The following is a 20407-nucleotide window of genomic DNA, read 5'->3' on the forward strand; positions in this document are numbered from 1 at the left end:
AAAGTTGGGCCGCCGGCAGCTGACACTTAAAAAAATAACCTGGTGGTTCCCATGTGCATCCAGAATTGCCCATGTGCCTTGCCAGTGTTTTTTGGTTTTGTTTTGTATGAACGTGTGATGCAGCCTCAGCTGATGAGGCGAAGAAGAGGTCTATTGAGGGAGACTTCTGGTTCCTCTTAGGAGGAATCCCCCACTACCCACCCATGTTTCCTTGTGTGTGTATGTGTGAACAACTCGGAAGGAGTCACGTTAAAGAAGGGTGGTAGTTGTTACCTCTGGGGATGAGGACTGGGGAATGGGAACTCTCAGGAGAAGCCTCACTGTTGTCCAGGAATGCCAGAGACCAAGCTTTGAGTATTGTCCCAAGATGCCTCCCGCCCTTGGGGTGCCCGAAGGCTGTGGGGTTCAGTGGAGAGATGGCAAGAATGGCCTCAGCCTTGACTTTGGGTCACGCTTCACTGACACAACCTGGGCTAAGAGGTGTGTGAAGCTCCCCATGACCGGGGACACTGCCTCCCGAGTCTGCCTCCAGCCACGGGATCCAGCGAGGATAAGACCTCACCCACCTGCCCCTTCGTCTTCCTCTCTGCTGGCCCCTCCTCCCTGCCCAGCCTCACTTCTCTGTTCTGTAAGGCTCCAGTGTTAGGCCTAGTTCCCTGGAAGCAGAACCGGAGACAGGGACTCTTGTTCAACTGATTTATTTAGGATGTGAGGGAAGTAGGGCAGGGGAGAATACAAATCAAGGCAAGAAAGTGACCTCAGCTGAAGGCTCGCTTTTTTCTGATCCCATGGAGAAGCTCTGGAGCACAAATTCACGACAGAGCAAATCCCCTCTGGGGGCAAAGGGGCTGGCCCGTGGGCTGAGCTTGGCCCTGGAGCATGTGTGTGTGTGTGTCTGTGTGTGACCTCTCAGGAAGGGCGGCTCATTTTTTAACCCCCTTTTTTTCACATCCGGTGGCAGGTGGGATCTTAGCCCCCTGATCAGGATCGAACCTATTTGCCCTCCGCAATGAAAGCGTGGAGTCTTAACCACTAGACCGACAGGGAAGTCTAGGAGTGACTTGTTTTTGACCAAGCACAGTTTTCCAGAAAACGGAGGCTTCATGAGTTACCAGCCAATACAGAAGCTGGGGTTTGGGATGCACTGGGGTCCAAAGGGGACTGAGAATAGCTACTGTGGTCCTCCCTTCATGGATGCAGACAGGCATATAGGAAGGTGTGTGTGTGTGTGTGTGTGTGTGTGAGAGAGAGAGAGAGACAGAGAGAAACTGAGTATTGGAAACTCAGTTGAGTGTTCCAGACTCAATCATGTGTGTGTGCTCAGTTGTTCAGCCATGTCTGACTCTTTGTGACCCTTTGGACTGTAGTCCGCCAAGTTCCAATGTCCATGGGATTTTCCAGACAAGAATACTGGAGTGGATTGCTATTTCATCCTCCAGGGCATCTTCCAGACCCAGGGATCAAACCTGCATCTCCTGCATTGCAGCGAATTCTTTACCACTGAGCCACCAGGGAAGCCCTGTCACTCATAAACTAGACAAGAATTCTCTTCTTCTACTGTCACTTGCGCAGGACTTAGCCTGCCCCTTCAGTCCTTTCACTGCCTAAGAGGCAGAGGGGAAGGACATTCTTTTAAAGCCAGGGTCATTAAAAAAAACAGCTTTATTGAGGTATAATTCACACACAATGCGTCCATGTGAAATGTACTATTCAATGGTTTTTAGAGTATTTACAAAGTTATGCAACCATCACCACAATTTGAAAAGTTTACATCATCCCAACAAGACGACGCCCTATGCCCTTTATCAGTCACTCCCCACCTTCCGTGAGCAGCTCCACCTCATCCGCAGGCAACCAAGGATCTACTTCTGTCTGTATGGGTTTGTCTGTTTTGAACATTCCATACTAATGAACTCTCATGACATGTGGTCTTACATGCTCGCTGTTTCTCACTTAGCATAATGTTTTCAAGGTTCATCCATGTTGTAGATGCATTGGGTATTTCATTTCTTCCTATTGATAAATAATAGTCCATTGTGTGGATATACCATATTTATTTATTCATCAGTAGTTTCCACCTTTTGGTTTTGGATGAATATATATTTTCATTTCTCTTCTACGTACCTAGGAGAGGAATTCCTGGGTCAACCAGTCATTTTTGCACTGTTTCCGTGATGGCTTCTGCTGTCAAGCTCTCCAGAACTGTCTTCTTGCCTTTTTCCAAACCCAATTCTTTAGCCTTCTTCCCCCTGAACCAGTTTGGCTTTCATTCTGAGATTTCCTCCCCGGATGAACAAAATTGTCCTGAAGGTCTACGAGAACAATGGCTTGGAACTCTTGGGTTAAAGCCAGTGTTTCCATTGGCATCCATTAGGCATAGAGGCGCTCCAGACTGAATGCCCACTGGGTCCTGGTTTGTTTCAGTCTTCATGCAAAATTCTATTTTCCCGGAGAACTCTGAAAAGAAAACATGTCAGTCTTTTACTGAGCTCTGTCTGTAGAGAACGCAGAAGTTATAACCACATTAGCAAACAATGGTCTGTGTGCAAAATCCAGCCTGTTCCCTATTTTTACCTTTGTCTTCTTTTAACTTTTTATTTTACATTAGGGTATAGCCAATGAACAATGCTGTGATACTTCCAGGTGAATAGCAAAGGGACTCAGCCATATACATATACATGTATCCATTCTCCCCCAAACTCCCCTCCCATCCAGGCTGACATACCACATTGAGCAGTTTCATGTGCTATATAGTAGGTTCTTGTTGACTATTCATTTTAAATATAGCAGCATGTCCATCCCAAACTCCCTAACTATCCCTTCCCCCATTCTTCCCCCCAGCAACCACAAGCTCATTCTCTAAGTCTGTGAGTCTATTTTAGTTTTGTAAATAAGTTCGTTAGTATCATTTCTTTTTAGATTCCCCATATAAGGGATATCATATGATATTTCTCTTTCTCTGTCTGACTTATTTCACTGGGTATGACAGTCTCTAAGTCCATTCACATTGCTGCAAATTACCTATTTGTGTATAAAGCTAAGAGTAGATTTTACATTTTGAGATCATTGAAAAAAGGAGCAATATTTTGTGATGCAGGCAAATGATATGAATTTCAAATTTTGGTGTCCATAAATAGTTTTTGTTGGGATACAAGCACGTCTACTTATTTAAACATTGTCTACGACTGCCTTTTCACTACAGTGGCAGAATTGTGTTAAAGGAGAAGGGGAAGATGGAGGATGAGATGGCTGGATGGCATCACCGATTCGATGGACATGAGTTTGAGTAAACTCCGGGAGTTGGTGATGGACAGGGAGGCCTGGTGTGCTGCGATTCATGGGGTCGCAAAGAGTCAGACATGACTGAGCGACTTCACTTTCACTTTTCACTTTCACACATTGGAGAAGGAAATGGCAAGCCACTCCAGTGTTCTTGCCTGGAGAATCCCAGGGACGGGGGAGCCTGGTGGGCTGCCGTCTATGGGGTCGCACAGAGTCGGACACGACTGATGCGATTCAGCGGCAGCAGCAGCAGCCCTTCACAGAAGTGTGGCAACCCTTGATGGCGCCAAGACCCAACTGCCCTGCAGCACTCTACCTGGTCTTAGTAAGCAGAAGGAGAGATGAGCGTTTTCAATCCTCATTTAGAAAAGCGCTCCATACACACAATCTCCAAATTTACCTTATGATTATCCACATTTGAGCCACAGCTATCCACAGTAACTCCAATTTAAGAATGTTATACTGATTCTTATTATCAGACCCCTGTTCTTCACTTAGCTGGAAAACCACACTCCTGAGTTTCCTTCTGCTTCACCGGCCACTCCTTCTCAGTCTTATTATTGCTTTCCTCTCTCTTCCCAAGTTCTAAATGTTGGAGCATCTTCAGTGATTAGTCCTGGACCTTCTTATCTTCTTCCTTCATTCACATCACAGATGATCCTATTTGATTTCCTTTTTTTTAATTTATAAAAAATTATTTATTTCTGGCTCTGCTGGATCTTCGTTGCTGCTCGGGCTTTTCTCTAGTTGCGATGAGTGGGGGCTGCTCTCTAGTTGCGGTTCACAGTCTTCTCATTGCGGTGACTTCTCTTCTTGAGGAGCCCCGTCTCCAGAGTACAGGCTCAACACTTGTGGCGCACAGGCTTAGTTGCTCCAAGGCATGCAGGATCTTCCTGGATGGATCAGGGATCGAACCCGTGTCTCCTGCATTGGGAGGCAGATACTTCACCACTGAGTCACCGGGAAAACCCCTCATTTCATAGCTTTAATACCATTTATTCAGTAATAATTCCCAAGTGTATAGTCCTGTCAATTCTTCAAGGAAATATAGCAATGAGAAAGCCATATATACCAAATAACAGAACTCCCAGATAGATAAAGCCAACATTCACAGGACTGAAGGGAGAAATAGAAGGTGAAAGTGTGGTCGCTCAGTCGTGTCCGACTCTGTGCAACCCTGTGGACTGTAGCCCGCCAGGCTCCTCTGGGAGAATCCATAGGATTCTCCAGGCAAGAATAATGGAGTGGGTTGCCATTTCCTTCTCCAGGGGATCTTCCCAGCCTAGGGATTGAACCCCGGTCTCCCACATTGCAGGTAGACGCTTTACCTTCTGAGCCACCAGGGAAGCCCCGAAGGGAGAAATAGACAGCTCTATAACAGCACATTGCAACTTCAATATCTCATCTTCAATGCTGGATAGAACATCTAGACAGAGGGTTAATAAGGAAATAGAAGACTTGAACAACACTAGACCAACTAGACCAAACAGACATATATAGAACACCCAACCCAACAAGAGCAGAGTATGCAATCTTCTCAAACGCACATGGAACATTCTTGAGGATAAATCATACGTTGGTCCACAAAGGCAGTCTCAGTAAATTAAAAAATATTGAAATCATACAAAGTGTCCTTTCTGACTGCAATGGAAGGAAACTTGAAGTCAATGAGAAGGAAAACTGGAAAATTAACGAATATGTGGAGATTAAACAATACACTCAAACAAGCAATAGGTCAAATAAGTCACAGAGGAAATTAGAAAATACTTTGAGATGAATGAAAATAAAAGCAAGCATATAACCCTTGTTCCAACTTCTCTCTTGAAATCCAGTTTGCTATACTCAATTAACTACTTAACATCTTTACTGGGATGTATAATAAGCAGCTCAAGGATTATAAAATTTTCTCTCTTTGATATGCACTTTTTTTCTTCTATTCACGATCTCAGTTAATGGTAGCTTCTAGTTGTTTGTCACCAAAAGCTTGGAATTACCCTTGACTCTTGCTTTTCCCTCACACCTTATATTCAATATATCAGCAAACCTTATGATCTCTTCTTGAAAATAGGACCCAAATTTGACCCTTTCTCACCATTTCCACTTCTAGCACCCTAATCCACCATTGTCGTCCATCCAAATTATCTGCAGTATCTCCCAGTTTCCATGTTGCCCCAGTTAAGTCTACACATAATAGCCAGAGTGATTCTCGTGATGTTATGCAAACAGAAATTGGGTTATCTTGTTCTCCAGCTTAAATCCTACCATCATTTCCTATCCTGAAGCTGAAGCTCCAATATTTTGGCCACCTGATGTGAAGAGCCAACTCACTGGAGAAGACCCTGATGCTGGGAAAGATTGAAGGCAGGAGGAGTATGGGGTGACAGTGGATGAGATGGTTGGATGACATCACTGACTGGATGGACATGAACTTTAGCAAACTCTGGGAGACAGTGGAGGACAGGGAAGCCTGGTGTGCTGCAGTCCATGGGGTGGCAAAGAGTCAGACATGACTTAGCCACTAAACAACAACAGATGTCCTGTCACGCTTAAAACTCGTGACCTAAGCGACTCTGCAGTACCCTGCAAGATATGACTCATACCTACTTGATGTTCATGACCTGTATCCTTGCCATCCTTTTTTTTTTTTTACCTCAAGGCTTGTGGGATCTTACTTCAATCTCAACTTGGACCCTTGGAACTGAAGTCCTAACCATTGGACATCCAGGAAATTCTTTGTATCCTTGCCATCTTGACCACATCAAAGATACAAACAGTCTCTTGTTTTAAAATGTACTTTCACTCTTTGTCTTTTTTTTCCCTAGAGACAATATATAGTTTGAAACTTCCTGAGGTTAGGCATCTTCTTATGCCATTTACCATTTCTATTTCACATCTTATCCCATTTTTTTCCTAATAAGAAAAATGTGGGGAGTTTGGGGTTTTCTTTTTCTGTTTTGTCATTTTCCTTTTGATCTTTGTATTCTAGGGAAATCATCTTTTGTGTTTTATATAGACTGTGAATATTTCCCCAGCTAGTCTTTTTGACCTCGAAATCTCTCTCTCTATATATATCTTCATACAGAGACTTTAACTTTCACATGGTCAAATTAGCAAATCTTTTCTCTATGGTTTCTGTGTTTTGTTTCATGTTTAGAAAGGCCTTCTTCAGTTCCAGATTATAACAAAATCTAAGATTTCTTCTCAAATTGTTTGGTTTCATTTGTATTTGAAACTTTTTTCTATCTGGAATTAATTTTGGCAAGTAGGGGTGCAGCTTTATTTTTTCCTTCAAAAGGCAGAAGTTCCAAATGACATTTATCCAGTAATCCACATTTCCCTCACTGATCTGAAATGTCACTTTTATTACATACCACATTCCCACATGTATTTGGGTCTATTTCTGACTTTTTTGTCTGTTTCTTATCTGCGTATTCTTGTCCTATTATCACAAAGCGAAGCATAACTTTATAATATTTACATTTAAAAAATCTGTTAGAATCAGTTTGCCATCATTACTTTTTAATTTCAAGAGCTTTTCTTGCTATTCTTGGTTTTTGATTTTGAAAATCTTTTGTTCAGCCACTAAGTCGTGTCCGACTCTTCACAACCCCATGAGCTACAGCACGACAGGTTTCCTTGTCCTTCAGTATCTCCAAGAGTTTGCATCAAACTCATTGAGTTGATGATGTGAGCCAACTGTCTCATTCTCTGTTGTCCCCTTCTCCTCTTGCCTTCAATCTTTCCCAGCACCAGGGTCTTTTCCAATGAGTCAGTTCTTCACCTAAGGTGGCCAAAATACTGAAGCTTCAGCATCAGTCCTTCCAATGAATATTCAGGGTTGATTTCCTTTAGAATTGACTTGTTTGATCTCCTTTCTGTCCAAGGGACTCTCAAGAGTCTTCTCCAGCACCATAGTTCGAAAGCGCCAATTCTCTTGTGCTCAGCTTTCTTTGTGGTCCAACTCTCACATTGTACATGACCACTGGAAAAACCATAGCTTTGACTAGACAGACCTTTGTTGGAAAAGTAATGTGTCTGCTTTTTAATATGCCATCTAGCTTGGTCATAACTTTCCTTCCAAGGAGCAAGTGTCTTAATTTTGTTGCTGCACTCACCATCTGCAGTGATTTTGGAGCCCCCCAAAATAAAGTCTCTCACTGTTAACATTGTTTCCCCATCCATTTGCCATGAAGTGATGGGACCAGATTCCATGATCTTAGTTTTCTGAATGTTGAGTTTTAAGCCAGCTTTTTCACTCTTCTCTTTCACTGTTATCAAGAGGTTATTTAGTTCTTCTTTGCTTTCTGACATAAAGATGGTGTCATCTGCGTATCTGAGGTTATTGATATTTCTCCCAGAAATCTTGATTCCAGCTTTTGCTTCATCCAGCCCAGGATTTCTCATGATGTACTCTGCATATAAGTTAAATAAGCAGGGTGACAGTATACATCCTCCTTTCCCAATTTGGAACCAGTCTGTTGTTCCATGTCCAGTTCTAACTGTTGCTTGCTGACCTACATACAGATTTCTCAAGAGGCAGGTCAGGTGGTCTGGTATTCCCATCTCTTTCAGAATTTTCCACAGTTTGTTGTGATCCACACAGTCAAAGGCTTTAGTGCAGTCAATGAAGCAGATGTTTTTCTGAAATTCCTTTCTCGATGAAAACAATTTCTGAATTGCTTTCTCTATGATCCAATGTATGCTGGCCATATGATCTCTGGTTCCCCTGCCTTTTCTAAATCCAGCTTGTACACTTGAAAGTTCTCATTTCACATACTGCTGAAGCCTAGTTTGAAGGATTTTGAGCAAAATCTTGCTAGCATGTGAAATGAGCACAACTGTGTGGTAGTTTGAACATTCTTTGGCATTGCCCTTCCTTGGGACTGGAATGAAGACTGACCTTTTCCAGTCCTGTGGCCACTGCTGAATTTTCCAAATTTGCTGTCATATTGAGTATAGCACTTTAATAGCATCATCTTATAAGATTTGAAATAGCTCAGCTGTAATTCCATCACCTCTACTAGCTTTGTTTGTAGTGGTGCTTCCTAAGCCCCACTTGACTTCACACTTCAGGATGTCTAACTCTAGGTGAGTGACCACACCATCAAGGTTATCCAGGTTATTTATTCAACCTCTTGGTTGAGATATAATTCACATAATATATAAATCATTACTTAAACTGCGAAATTCAATAGATAAATTCACAGATATGTGTAACCATCACCACAGTCAATTTTAGAATGTCTCCATCACCTCAAAAATAAACCTTTTGGGACTTCCTTGATGGTCCAGTGTCTAAGACTTTGAAATCCCATATGGGGGCCTGGGTTCCATCCCTGGTTGGGTAACTAGATCTCATGTGCTGCAACTAAAGATCCCATTTGCTGCAACTAATATCTGGTGCAGCCAAATAAATAAATATTTTTAAAAGTTTAAAAAAATAAAATAAACTTTGTACCCTTTATCTGTAACTCTCTTTCCCACTGGCTCCCCTAGCCCTAAGTAACCACTAATTTACTTTCTGTGTCTATAGATTTTCCTATTCTTGACATTTCATGTTATAATGAAGTAATATCATATGTGGTCTTTTGTGACTGGTTTATTTTACTTAAATTGTTTTCAATGTTCATCCATATTGCGCCATGTATCAGCACTTAATTCCTTTTTATGGTTGAATAATATTTCATTGTAACATATATGTCTGGGTGTGCTCAGTCATGTCCAGCTCTTTGCAACCCATGGATTGTAGCCTGCCAAGCTCTTCTGTCCATGGAACTCTCTAGGCAAGAATGCTGGAGTGAGTTGCCATTTCCTCCTCCAGGGGATCTTCCTGACCCAGGAATCAAACTGGCATCTCCTGTGTCTCCTGCATTGGCAGGCAGATTTCTTTTACCACTGAGCCACCTGGGAAGCCCATAACTTATTTATCACATTTTATTTACCCATCAGTCAGTGGACATTTGGATTGTTTTCACCTAGTAGCTATTGTGAATAATGCTGCTATAAACATTCATGGATAATTTTTGTTTTACCACTTGTTTTCAATTCTTTTGGGTATATACCTTGGAGTGGAATTGCTCATATGGTAATTCTGTTTAACTTACTGAGAAATCTCCAAACTGTTTTCGGTAGCAGCTGCACCATTTTACATTTCTACCAGTAATGTATGAGTGTTCCAATTTCTCTACGTCCTGGCCACGACTTGTTATTTTCCATTGTTTTGTTTTGTTATAAATTCTAGTCAGTCTAGTGGGCGTGAAGTGAAATCTCATTGTGGTTTTATTTGTATTTCCCTGGTGACTAGTGTTATTGAGCATCTTCTTCATGTGTTTCTTGGCCATTTGCACATCTTTGGAGAAATGTCTATTTAAGATTTTTTTTTTTTTTGCTCACTAAAAATTGAATTATTTGTGTGTGTGTGGGTGCTTTCCTGGTGACTCAGCAGTAAAGAATCCATCTGCAATGCAGGAAACTTTCAGGAGACACGGGTTCTATCCCTAGGTCAGGAAGATCCCCAGGAGAAGGAACCCATTCTAGTATTCTCGCCTGGGAAATCCCACGGACAGAGGAGCCTGGAGGGCTGCCATCCATGGGGTCCCGAAGTGTCGGACATGACTGAGCCCAGCACAATAAAACTTTATTTTAAAAAATTGGGTTATTTGGAACCTGCAGATTTTAGTTGTGCACATGGCTGCCCCATATCGCAGAAGTTCCCAGCTTCCTCTACAGGTAGGCTGATTGTGAGACTAACTGTCCTTCCAGGATGGAATGGGAAGCAATTTACATGACTTCTAAGGATATTTCCTAGAAGAGAGAGACAGGTCCTTTTCTCTGCTTCTTCCTCTATCCTGCTGTTAAGAAGGGGAGCTCTGTGGCTGGAGGCCCACCCTGACTGGTGTGCATCCTGGGTGAGGGCAACTCTCCGGGGATGGTAAGAGCATCCAGGGAGAGAAGTTTCCTGGAGCAGCCCTCCCAGACCAGCCCGGACTGTCTGCCTCCAGACCCAACCATGAGACAGATGCCAACGTCTATTTGCCATTCTTATGTGAGGGTTCTTTGTTACAGCTGAACCTTAACCCAACCAAGATAGCTATCTTTTTAAAACACCAATTAATTAATCTTATTTTATTTTTGGTTGCATTGGGTCTTCATTGCTGCAAGAGGGCTTTCTCTAGTTGCGGTGCTCGGGCTTCTCACTGCAGCAGCTTCTCTTGTTGCAAGCACATGCTCCAGTCGCTCGGGCTACAGTAGTTGCGGTTCCCAGGTTCTAGAGCACAGGTTCAACAGCTGTGGTGCGTGGGCTTAGCCTGACACATGTGGGATCTTCCCGGTCCAGGGATCAATCCCATTGTCCCCTGCATTGGCTGGCAGGTTCTTATCCCCTGTTCCACCATGGAAGTCCAGGACAGCCGTCTTGGAGGGAACTTCTTATGTAGTTACCTTGGGTAGGGTTGCTCCAAGAACCATAGCTGTTTGAAATTCTCAACTCTCCCTTCCTCATGGTGACAGCCAAGCTCAGCTTCAGCCCACTCTTCTTTCCAAGCACTTCTCTGGAAATCTAATGTGTGCAGATCCTTGCTCCCAACTAAACAAGCCTGGAGCTAATATCATTGTCCAGGGGCTACATCTTGTTCTTTGCTCCCACGTTTGTGCACTCCACCCCTACTCTCTCCCAAAGAGGCAGCCTGTTTTGAAATATGCTTTCCCTGTGAATATTCGTAGATTCCAATTAAATACCTCAGGAAACAGGCCACCTTGTGTATGGTGTAACTTGATTATTGCTAGAAAGATGAGTTTGGAATGCATAAGTTCCCTGCTAAGCTGGCAAATTTAAAAAGCTTAATTTGAAAAACTAACCAAGTTCCACTCATAGCATTAGGGCAGAAAGTTGGATTTGGTCAAGCCTCAGCCTGAGCTCTCAGCCTGAGGACACAGATATTTGGATTTCCCAGGTATCTGGCCTTGTCTATATAACCTCTTTTATGCCCTCCACCCTTAAGCAGCCTGCAATTTTATGGGGAAAAAGAGCTCTAACATATATTAAAATATTAGGACTTCCCTGGTAGTCCAGTGGGTAGGACTCTGTGCTCCCAGTGAAGGGGGCCCAGGGTTTGATACCTGCCCAGGGAACTAGATCCCACATGCCATAGCTAAAAAGATCTTGCATGCCTCAATGAAAAGCAAAGATCCCGTGACACAACTAAGACCTGGTGTAGCCAAATAAATAAAAATAAATATAAAAAAAATACTAAACTCATTGTGAACATTGTAGAAACAATTTGGGTTGTCTTTTTATTATTGAGTTGTAAGCACTCTATATTTCCCCAACTATTCTGGTATATTTCCTGATTTGGGACAACAGACTGGTTCCAAATATGGAAAGGAGTACCTCAAGGCTGTATATTGTCACCCTACTCATTTAACTTACATGCAGAGCACATTGTGTGAAACGTCGGGCTGGATGAAGCACAAGCTGGAATCAAGATTGCCGGGAGATATATCAATAACCTCAGATATGTAGATGACACCTCCCTTATGGCAGAAAGTGAAGAAGAACTAAGAGTTTATTGATGAAAGTGAAAGAGGAGGGTGAAAAAGTTAGCTTAAAACTCAACATTCAGAAAACTAAGATTATGGCATCTGGTCCCATCACTTCACGGCAAATAGATGGGGAAACAATGGAAACAGTGAGAGACTATTTTTTGGGGCTCCAAAATCACTGCAGATGGTAACTGCAGCCATGAAATTAAAAGATGCTTGCTCTTTGGAAGAAAAGCTATGACCAACCTAGACAGCATATTAAAAAGCAGAGACATTACCTTGCTGACAAAGGTCCATCTAGTCGAAGCTATGGTTTTTCCAGTGGTCATATATGGATGTGAGAGTTGGACTATAAAGAAAGATGAGCATCGAAGAATTGATGCTTTTGAGCTGTGGTGTTGGAGAAGACTCTTGAGAGTCCCTTGGACTGCAAGGAGGTCAAAGCAGTCTGTCGTAAAGGAAATCAGTTCTGAATATTCATTGGAAGGACTGATGTTGAGGCTGAAACTCCAATACTTTGTCCATCTGACACGAAGAACAGACTCATTGGAAAAGACCCCGATGCTGGGAAAGATTGAAGGCAGGAGAAGAGGACAACAGAGGATGAGATGGTTGGATGAAATCACTGACTTGATGGACATGAGTTTGAGCAAGATCCAGGAGTTGGTGAAGGACAGGAAAGCCTGGCGTGCTGCAGTCCATGGGGTCGCAAAGAGTCGGACATGACTGAGCAACTGAACAGAATTGATTCTTGCACATGCATTTTTCCAGTTGGACCTCTGTTATACTGAAGTTGGAAGTATTGCTTCCTCAAGAATGGCTAGCAACTCTTATGCAGCTTAAAAGCAGAAAACAAGCATTCAGCCCGAATCCTGTTCAACAGATTCTTCAGATGAAATTCTCCCCAAAGCATCTCTCCTGTAAATGCCCTGAAAAAATGTGGCCAAGTATATATATGAAGTTGATTGGAATGCTACTTATGTGCATGAAGCAGGAAGGGGTTCTAACAGAGTGTTTTCCTGGAAGCTTGTGATGGTGTGTGGACGCGGGTTGTTAATGACTCGCTGACATGATTTGTGTCAGTGCAGCGCTGACTCAGAGATTAAGGCTGGAGGAGTTCTTTCCAAGATCAGCAGCCCAAGCTGGCCTGAGGTAATTATTGCAAACTTCCAGGGACTGTTCTCACCTCCTCGGTTCAGAACCTAACCTGACCTACACTCCTAGGGATGCACTGCAGTGATTGCTGGGCTTCATTAGGGAGCAGCATGGTTTCCTGCCTGCTTTAGTCCTCAGGGGGCATCGAAAGGGAATTGAGCATTCTTTGTGCCAGTTGTCTAATCCTTGGGGTATCTGAAAGAGCAGAATGCACTTCTTAGATCAATATTTTCAAGGCTTATCTGATGTCAGACTCTGCCTGGGGCTGGAGGCTTGATTGTTTCCCTCTCTCCAGGGTGGGTATGAACTTGAACCACTGAAATGAACAGCTTGCATCTTTTCCCCTTGGGAAATCTGTGTATACGCGTGATTATGATGGAGGAATACAGGGTAATGATACGTGCAAAGTTGGACTTGAAAAGTGGTGCTTGTTCCTTTACAACATGATTTTCTCAACTTTTTTTTTTTCAAATTATCATCCCCATTGAATGAGCATTGTTAGACTTTTTTTTCCTTAGCCACCTCTCTCCCATGGAATTTTAATATTACAGATATGCTGTTGTTCGGTAGCTAAGTCGTGTCTAACTCTTTGTGACCCCCTTTGAGGACAGATGAAAGTGAAAGTCACTGAGCTGTGTCCAGCTCTTTGCGACCCCATGGACTATACAGTCCATGGAATTCTCCAGGCCAGAATACTGGAGTGGGTAGCCTTTCCCTTCTCCAGGGGATCTTCCCAACCCAGGGATCGAACCCAGGTCTCCCGAATTGCAGGCGGATTCTTTACTAGCTGAGATATCAGGGAAGCTCCCCCCCCCCACCACCCCACCCCTTGAGGATAGATGCTTTGTCATAACTCACAACTTTTTAAGTGATGGCAGCGTCCACCATAAAAATGTGGGAGGATGGCCGTCTAGCCAGTGTGTGAGTTAGTGCACTTAAAGGGCTTTGCAAAGTGCAGGGACCATGGTGCGTGCTCAGAAAAATGAGAGCCCTTGCCGCCGTGGTCATTATGTTCAGGGTGGTCACAGTGGGGTTTGTAACCCTCCCTCAGGCTGCCTGCGGATTCTTTGGTGCTTGAGGGCTGGTCAGAGGTCTAAGTCATTCCCAGCCTGGAGCTTCTACCAGAACCCACAGCGCCGTTCACAGGGGAGCAACTGGGCTGGCAGGGGACTGCAGCAAGAGGACCCCCTGGGCGCCCCATCTAAACACGGCCGCTGCTCCCAGCTGTATGCGCTCGGTGCCAGGGAGGATGGAGGGCCTAGTGGTGTCAGGTCTTCTGATTTCTCAGAAAACAGGAATTTGGGCTCCATATCCGCCTACGACGCAGGAGACCTGGGTTTGATTCCTGGGTCGGGAGGATCCCCTGGAGAAGGGAATAGCAACTCACTCCAGTATCCCAGCCTGGAAAATTCCATGGACAGAGAAGCCTGGGAGGCTCTAGTCCATGGGGTCGCAAAGAGTCGGACATGACTGAGAGACTAACACGCGGAGCTATATTCCGATTTTTAAGCATTGACTCCACTAAACATCGGAGAAGGCAATGGCACCCCACTCCAGTACTCTTGCCTGGAAAATCCCATGGACGGAGGAGCCTGGTAGGCTGCAGTCCATGGGGTCTCGAAGAGTCTGATATGACTGCGCGACTTCACTTTCACTTTTCACTTTCGTGCATTGGAGAAGGAAATGGCAGCCCACTCCAGTGTTCTTGCCTGGAGAATCCCAGGGTCGGGGGAGCCTGGTGGGCTGCCGTCTATGGGGTCGCACAGAGTCGGACACTACTGAAGCGACTTAGCAGCAGCAGCAGCGGCAGTAACTAAACATCAACAATGTTATATGGACCAAACAAAATAGATGAAACCAAGAAATGCTGACTTGTCCAGAGTTAGAAGCATAGCTGGGATTCCAATTCGAGTCCTCCCAACCCAGTGCTCCTTCCACTTAAAGAGCCCTTCATCTGTGCCTCACGACCCTCTCCACTCCAGCCCTCTTTGGAGCGCCTTCAAGGCCGCCCCCTCTGGGGAGGGGGCCCAAGCTGGGTCTTCCGGGATTGGGACCAGGGTGTCTCGCTCCCCTCCCCAGCTGCCACCCACTTCCCAGAAGAGTTTGGATTCTCTCTCCAGATGAAGAAGGTCGGGACCTCGAGCCTTGCTCTTCAAGACCGGGGAGGCCCCGGGCTGGGAAGGCCGGCCCGGGCGGGAGATGGCAGGTCGGTGCCCCAGCGAGCGTGGGAACGCGGATTCGCGGGGCGGGGAGGCGGACTCGCGGGATTGGGGGTGAACCCTCTGGCGGGCGACGGATCCTCGGGAAGGAGTCGGTCGGACGGTCGAGGAGGGGTGGACCCTGGTGGGGGGAAGGTGGACCCAAAGGGGGGAGGAGGACCCTTGGGGGGCGGGAGGAGCGCACTCGGGGGGCGCGGACCCGCGGCGTAGCGGGGGAAGGTGGACCCTCGGGGGGAAATGGACCCGCGGCGGGGGAGGTGGGGACGGATCCTGGGTGGGAGGGCGGACCCTCGGGCGGGGGACGGATCCTCGGGAAGGAGTCGGTCGGACGGTCGAGGAGGGGCGGACCCTCGGCGGGGCGGACCCTGGTGGGGGGAAGGTGGACCCAAAGGGAGGGAGGGGGAGCCTGGAGGGGGGAGGAGAACCCTCGGGGGGCACGGACCCACGGGGGGCGGAAGGTGGACCCTCGAGGGGGAAATGGAGCCGCGGCGGGGGAGGTGGGGACGGATCCTGGGGGGAGGCGGACCCGCGGAGGGTGGGGGCAGGCCCGCGAAGGGGGAGAAGCGGACCCGTGGCGGGGGATGGGGGACGGATCCTGGGTGGCGGGGCCGACCCGCAGGAGGGAGGAGAGGCGGATCCTCAGAGCGGGAGGAGGAGCCGCGGGGGTTGGGGACAGACCCGAGGGCGGGGGGAGAGGCGGACTCTCCGGAGGGGGCCGGGCCCGCGGCGGGGGTGGGCCCAGCCCTGCGCAGCCCCTCCCTGCCCGACCTCGGAGTCTAGGGATGAAACCTCCTGTTGTTCGCGCCCGCCCTGCTGACCCCGCCACCCTGGGCCCGGCTTTGCATTTGCCCGGGGCGCGGGTGGGAGGCTAGGAACGCCGGGGTTCAGGAGCTTGGCTTCCCGCCAAGGCTGCGGCCTTCGGCCCCGGGGCCACGAGGCGGCCGCGCCTGGGCGGCGGGCGGGGAGAACGGTGGCCCGGCGGCAGCTCAGCCATGGGCTCCCGCAGCTCCCACGCCGCCAAGATCCCCGACGTGGACAGCATCCGGCGGGAGACCGGCTGTGAGTGCGGCGCGCGGCGTCTGGGGGCCCGGCGGGGTCCCGGGCGGCTCTGGGCCTAGGGCAGCTCCTGGAGAACCTAGGAGATCCCAGCAGCCCGGCTCCCTGGGGGATAGGGGGCGCGTTCACCCAGGGGTCCCGGCTCCGGGCTTGCTGGCGCCCGGGTGGCCCCGGGCCGGCCTTGAGGCGGACGGAGGCGGATCGAAAGGGTGGCTTTGGTCTCCCGGATCTCTCGGGTCTCGTCACGCCCGCCCCCCGCCCCCCCCCCCGCCCCGCGCGCTCGGCCCTTGGGCCCCGGAGGAGCCCCCCCTTCAGCCAGCCCTCTGCCCCCCGCCCACCCCCTGCGGCCGCCGGGTGGACGGCGCGTGCCCGGGATCCCGGCGCGTCCCCAGCGTCCACCTTACACTCCCCCGACCCCCTTCTTACCAGCCCCCTCCCCGCCCCGCAGTCTCGCAGGCCAGTCTTCTCCGCCTCTACCACCGGTTCCGCGCGCTGGATAGGACTGGCAAGGGCTACCTGAGGTGAGCAGGAGCTGGCCTTCTGACCCCTCACCTCTGCTTTCTGACCCTGTCCCCTCCCTGACCATCTCCTCTTTGAACTTTCTCTTTCCAGCCGCTTGGATCTGCAGCAGATCGAGGCGTTGGCCGTGAACCCCCTGGGAGATCGCATTATAGACAGCTTCTTCCCAGACGGGTGAGCCCCCCCCGGGGTTGGGAAGCTGGGGCTGAGAGCTTGTCAGGGGAGGTCGGGACCAGAGGCAGAGGGATGGTCACGGTGAGCACCAATTCCGCCCCATTGCCCTCCTGCTCTCTCCCCTCCCAGGAGTCTGCGACTGGACTTCCCAGGCTTCGTCAGAGTTCTGGCTCATTTTCGACCTGTGGATGAAGAGGAGGACGGAAACCGGGACCCCAAGGAACCCGAGCCCCTCAACAGCAGAATGAACAAACTTCGCTGTGAGTTTGTTCCCCACCCCCCAGTGAGACCCCAGATTTACTTGTCCCGTGAGAGGCCCAGGCACCTCCTACGCCCTTTGGGAGCCCTGGCCCCCCACTCCCCCAAAATGAACTTTTGAGGGAAGAGAACCAGGGAAGACCCATCCTTTCCCTCCTCCACTTTCTTCCCAGTTGCCTTTCAGCTCTACGACTTAGATCGAGATGGAAAGATCTCCAGGCATGAAATGCTGCAGGTTGGAAGAATGCAGGGGCAAGAAATGTGACCAGGAAGGGTGGGGTGGGTGGTTGAATGGAATAGTTGTGGGGGATGGGGAGATGGTTTGTGGGTGGGAGATGCAGATGACTGGGGTCTTGGGTGGGCAGTGGGAATGGGAGGTGTTGGAATGCGGGTTAGCTGGGAGATGGAATGGGGAACATTTCAGTATGAGGTCGGACATAGATCAGTGGCTCTCAATGGGAGGGGGGCAGATTTTGAAGCCTGAATGACATTGGCACTATCTAAGAAGCGTTTTTGGTTGTCGCAAATGAAGAAGGGTAAGGGGAAGAAGGGGAAGGGGTGGTGTTCCTGACACTTAGTAGGCAGAGATCAGGAACTCTGCTGGACATTTTACAATACACAGGATAACCCTCTGTCCCCATGACAAGGGGTTATCTGGCCCCAAATGTCCATAGTGCTAAGACTGAGAAAGACTGTGATGAAATGGGGGATGGATTTGGGACTAATTGAAGGATGAGTTGGGGAAGGGGGTGGAGGTTGGGTAAAGAACCCGGCTGCTAATACAGGAGACACAAGAGATGTGGGTTCAAGCCCTGGGTTGGGAAGATCCCTGCTGAGGGCATGACAACCCACTGCAGTATTCTTGCCTGGAGAATCCCATGGACAGAGGAGCCAGGTGGGCTACATTCAGTAGGGTTGCACAAAGTCGGACTCGAGTGAAGCAACTTAGCATGCACGCAGTGAGCTTGCTGTATGTTGCTGAGCTGAACCTGGGGTAGTGAAGGTTGGATGGAGAAGTGATGAGAATTATTGGGGATTGTGGTGGGAAGTGAGTGGAATGGGGTGAAAAGTGAAGGAGGGATGGATTGCAAAATCGGTACTAACAGTTGGGGTGATGTGGACAAAGTTTGGGGGTTGGTGCTCCTAGTCCTTGTGCCTCCTCTGATGGCTGTCTCTGTCTCTTCCTCCAATCCCAGGTCCTCCGGCTGATGGTTGGGGTACAGGTGACAGAAGAGCAGTTGGAGAGCATCGCCGACCGCACGGTGCAGGAAGCTGATGAAGATGGGGATGGGGCTGTGTCCTTCCTGGAGTTCACCAAGGTTAGGGTGCCCGCAGGCCTGGGGAGCTGAGATCAGGAGTCCCTGGGACAGGTGGACATGGGGGATGACGTTGGACGGAGGAGGGCATAAAGAGAGGGGTCCCCAGGGAATCATGGGGCCTCGGGAATGGGAAAGGAGGTTGGGAGCATAGAGGTTTGGAATTCAAGCCTCTTGACTACCACCCATCTCCCCCTCCCCAGTCCTTAGAAAAGATGAACATCGAACAGAAAATGAGCATCCGGATTCTGAAGTGACCCCCGTTGTGCCTTTGGGTAGCTTACATGGACCAGTTCTGCTTGGGATTCATCCTCATGGAGGCACAGTCCCAGTGAACTGTCTTCTTATGTCTACACTGAGCTCTATTTAGGGCCAAGGAGAGAAAACCGAAGGGTGTGTAATAATTCACCTGATCTCAGATTTGTGAATCGGCCAGAAATCTTGGCGGTTTTAAGTGACCGAAAACCCAAATCAAAGTTAAAGAGGAATTTTGTGGGCTCATACATTGAAAAAGTATGAAAATATCTTCAGAAAACTGGGAGAGTCTGAAAGTGTCTCAGGCACAGCTGGATCCAAGGGCTCAAAGGATACTATGGGACTCAGTTTTTCTCTGTCTCTCTTTTCAACTTTCTTTTTTTGTTGGATTCATTCTCAGGAGGGCTCTTTCCTTGTGGTGGAGGATGGTCATGCGCAGCTCCAGGCTTCCATCCTCTTAGCAGTGGGAAGAGATTTTCTTTTTTCAACAATTCCAAGCAGAGTGTCTTTAGCCTCACTGGAGCCTTGTCCCTTCTCCAGGGGAATGGAACTCTCTATTTGGCCGGGACTGTGTCATGTGCCAACCACTAAAGCCAAGAAGTAAGGCCTGAGGACTCAAGATAGGGGTGGTTGCTTCAAGGAAAATGAAGGGCTCTTATCAGAAGGGGAAAAGACATTGGTCAAGCAAAATAAGAGATCTCCATTACTGTTGGGTTGACCAAGTGGAGGGATTATTAAAGTCTGGTTTCTTAAATGGATTTTCTCTGATCTCATAGGTATTTGCCAGTGTGATGAGGATGGGTAGCTGTGATGAGGTGATGTAAAAATAATAAAGAAGACATCTTCCTAGAGTATGAGATAATTAAAAGGTTTGGGGAGTACTCTCTTTTTTTTCTTTTTTCATGGTAAGATGTTCAAACATTGGCATTTCACAGAATAGAGTATAAAAGTCACATAAAATCTGGAGATCCTATGTCCATTGCAAAGCACTCTGGCTGTACATATAGGAGATGCTGTGGGTACCCTGCCTGTATCCCTTCCCAGGCCTGTGCTAGAGTTGTCTTGTATCAGCACATGGGGGCCAATTGTGCTTCTGTCTTCCTGACTCTGCTTTCAGTGATGTCAGACTTGGTAGCTTCAAACTGCTGTGTTGGGAGTCTTTACATCATAGACACTGGCAGATGAAACAGTCTGGGGCTTTTCTGCTTAGAAGAGCCTGTTGTTAAACATTTATTAGCATATCAGCGCCTAGCATTCACCATTACTGTGTATGCCAATGACTTTTCCCCAGCTTTATTGAGGTATAATTGGTGTACAAAAAACTACATATAATTGATGTATGCAATTTGGTGAGTTTGGACACATGTATACTCTTGTATTACCATTACCACGATCAAGGTAATAAACATATCCATCATCTCCAAAAATTTCCTTGTGCCCCGTTTTTTTTTTTTTTTTTTTTTAATGAGTGTAATGTGTACTAAGAACATTTACTATGAGACCTACCTGCTTAACACATGTTTTAGTGCACAATATTATTGTTTACTGTAGGTACTACATCATACGGCAGATCTCTGAAAATTACTCAGCTTGGATTTTTATTCAGTCGTTGTTGTGTCCAACTCTCTGGGT

The 20407-nt window shown here is 47.5% G+C and overlaps 1 protein-coding gene across 2 annotated transcripts; it reads left to right on the plus strand.

Annotated features, from left to right (window-relative positions):
* The first annotated feature begins 15939 nt into the window (after positions 1-15939).
* On the plus strand, positions 15940-20202 carry CHP2 (calcineurin like EF-hand protein 2). Of its 2 annotated transcripts, none has more exons than XM_020874090.2 (7): positions 15940-16256; positions 16702-16774; positions 16866-16946; positions 17076-17206; positions 17378-17439; positions 18401-18523; positions 19176-20202. In XM_020874090.2, the coding sequence occupies exons 1-7, from the start codon at positions 16190-16192 to the stop codon at positions 19377-19379; spliced, it is 741 nt and encodes a 246-aa protein (XP_020729749.1). In that variant the 5' UTR covers positions 15940-16189; the 3' UTR covers positions 19380-20202. The 2 variants fall into 2 exon arrangements, with proteins under 2 accessions (XP_020729749.1, XP_020729750.1); XM_020874091.2 differs by having other exon boundaries at positions 15941-16256; positions 18724-19269.
* Positions 20203-20407: the final 205 nt, after the last annotated feature.

Source organism: Odocoileus virginianus, chromosome 33 (genome assembly GCF_023699985.2).
Source record: "Odocoileus virginianus isolate 20LAN1187 ecotype Illinois chromosome 33, Ovbor_1.2, whole genome shotgun sequence".
In the NCBI taxonomy this organism is placed as follows: Eukaryota; Metazoa; Chordata; class Mammalia; order Artiodactyla; family Cervidae; genus Odocoileus; species Odocoileus virginianus.

What these genes read in the sequence shown, in the direction of transcription:
- CHP2 (XM_020874090.2), top strand. Translation starts at nt 16,190, where the DNA reads ATGGGCTCCCGCAGCTCCCACGCCGCCAAGATCCCCGACGTGGACAGC. An exon ending in CATCCGGCGGGAGACCGGCT is followed by an intron (nt 16,257 to 16,701) that starts GTGAGTGCGGCG and finishes CCCGCCCCGCAG; the next exon opens with TCTCGCAGGCCAGTCTTCTC. An exon ending in GACAGCTTCTTCCCAGACGG is followed by an intron (nt 16,947 to 17,075) that starts GTGAGCCCCCCC and finishes CTCCCCTCCCAG; the next exon opens with GAGTCTGCGACTGGACTTCC.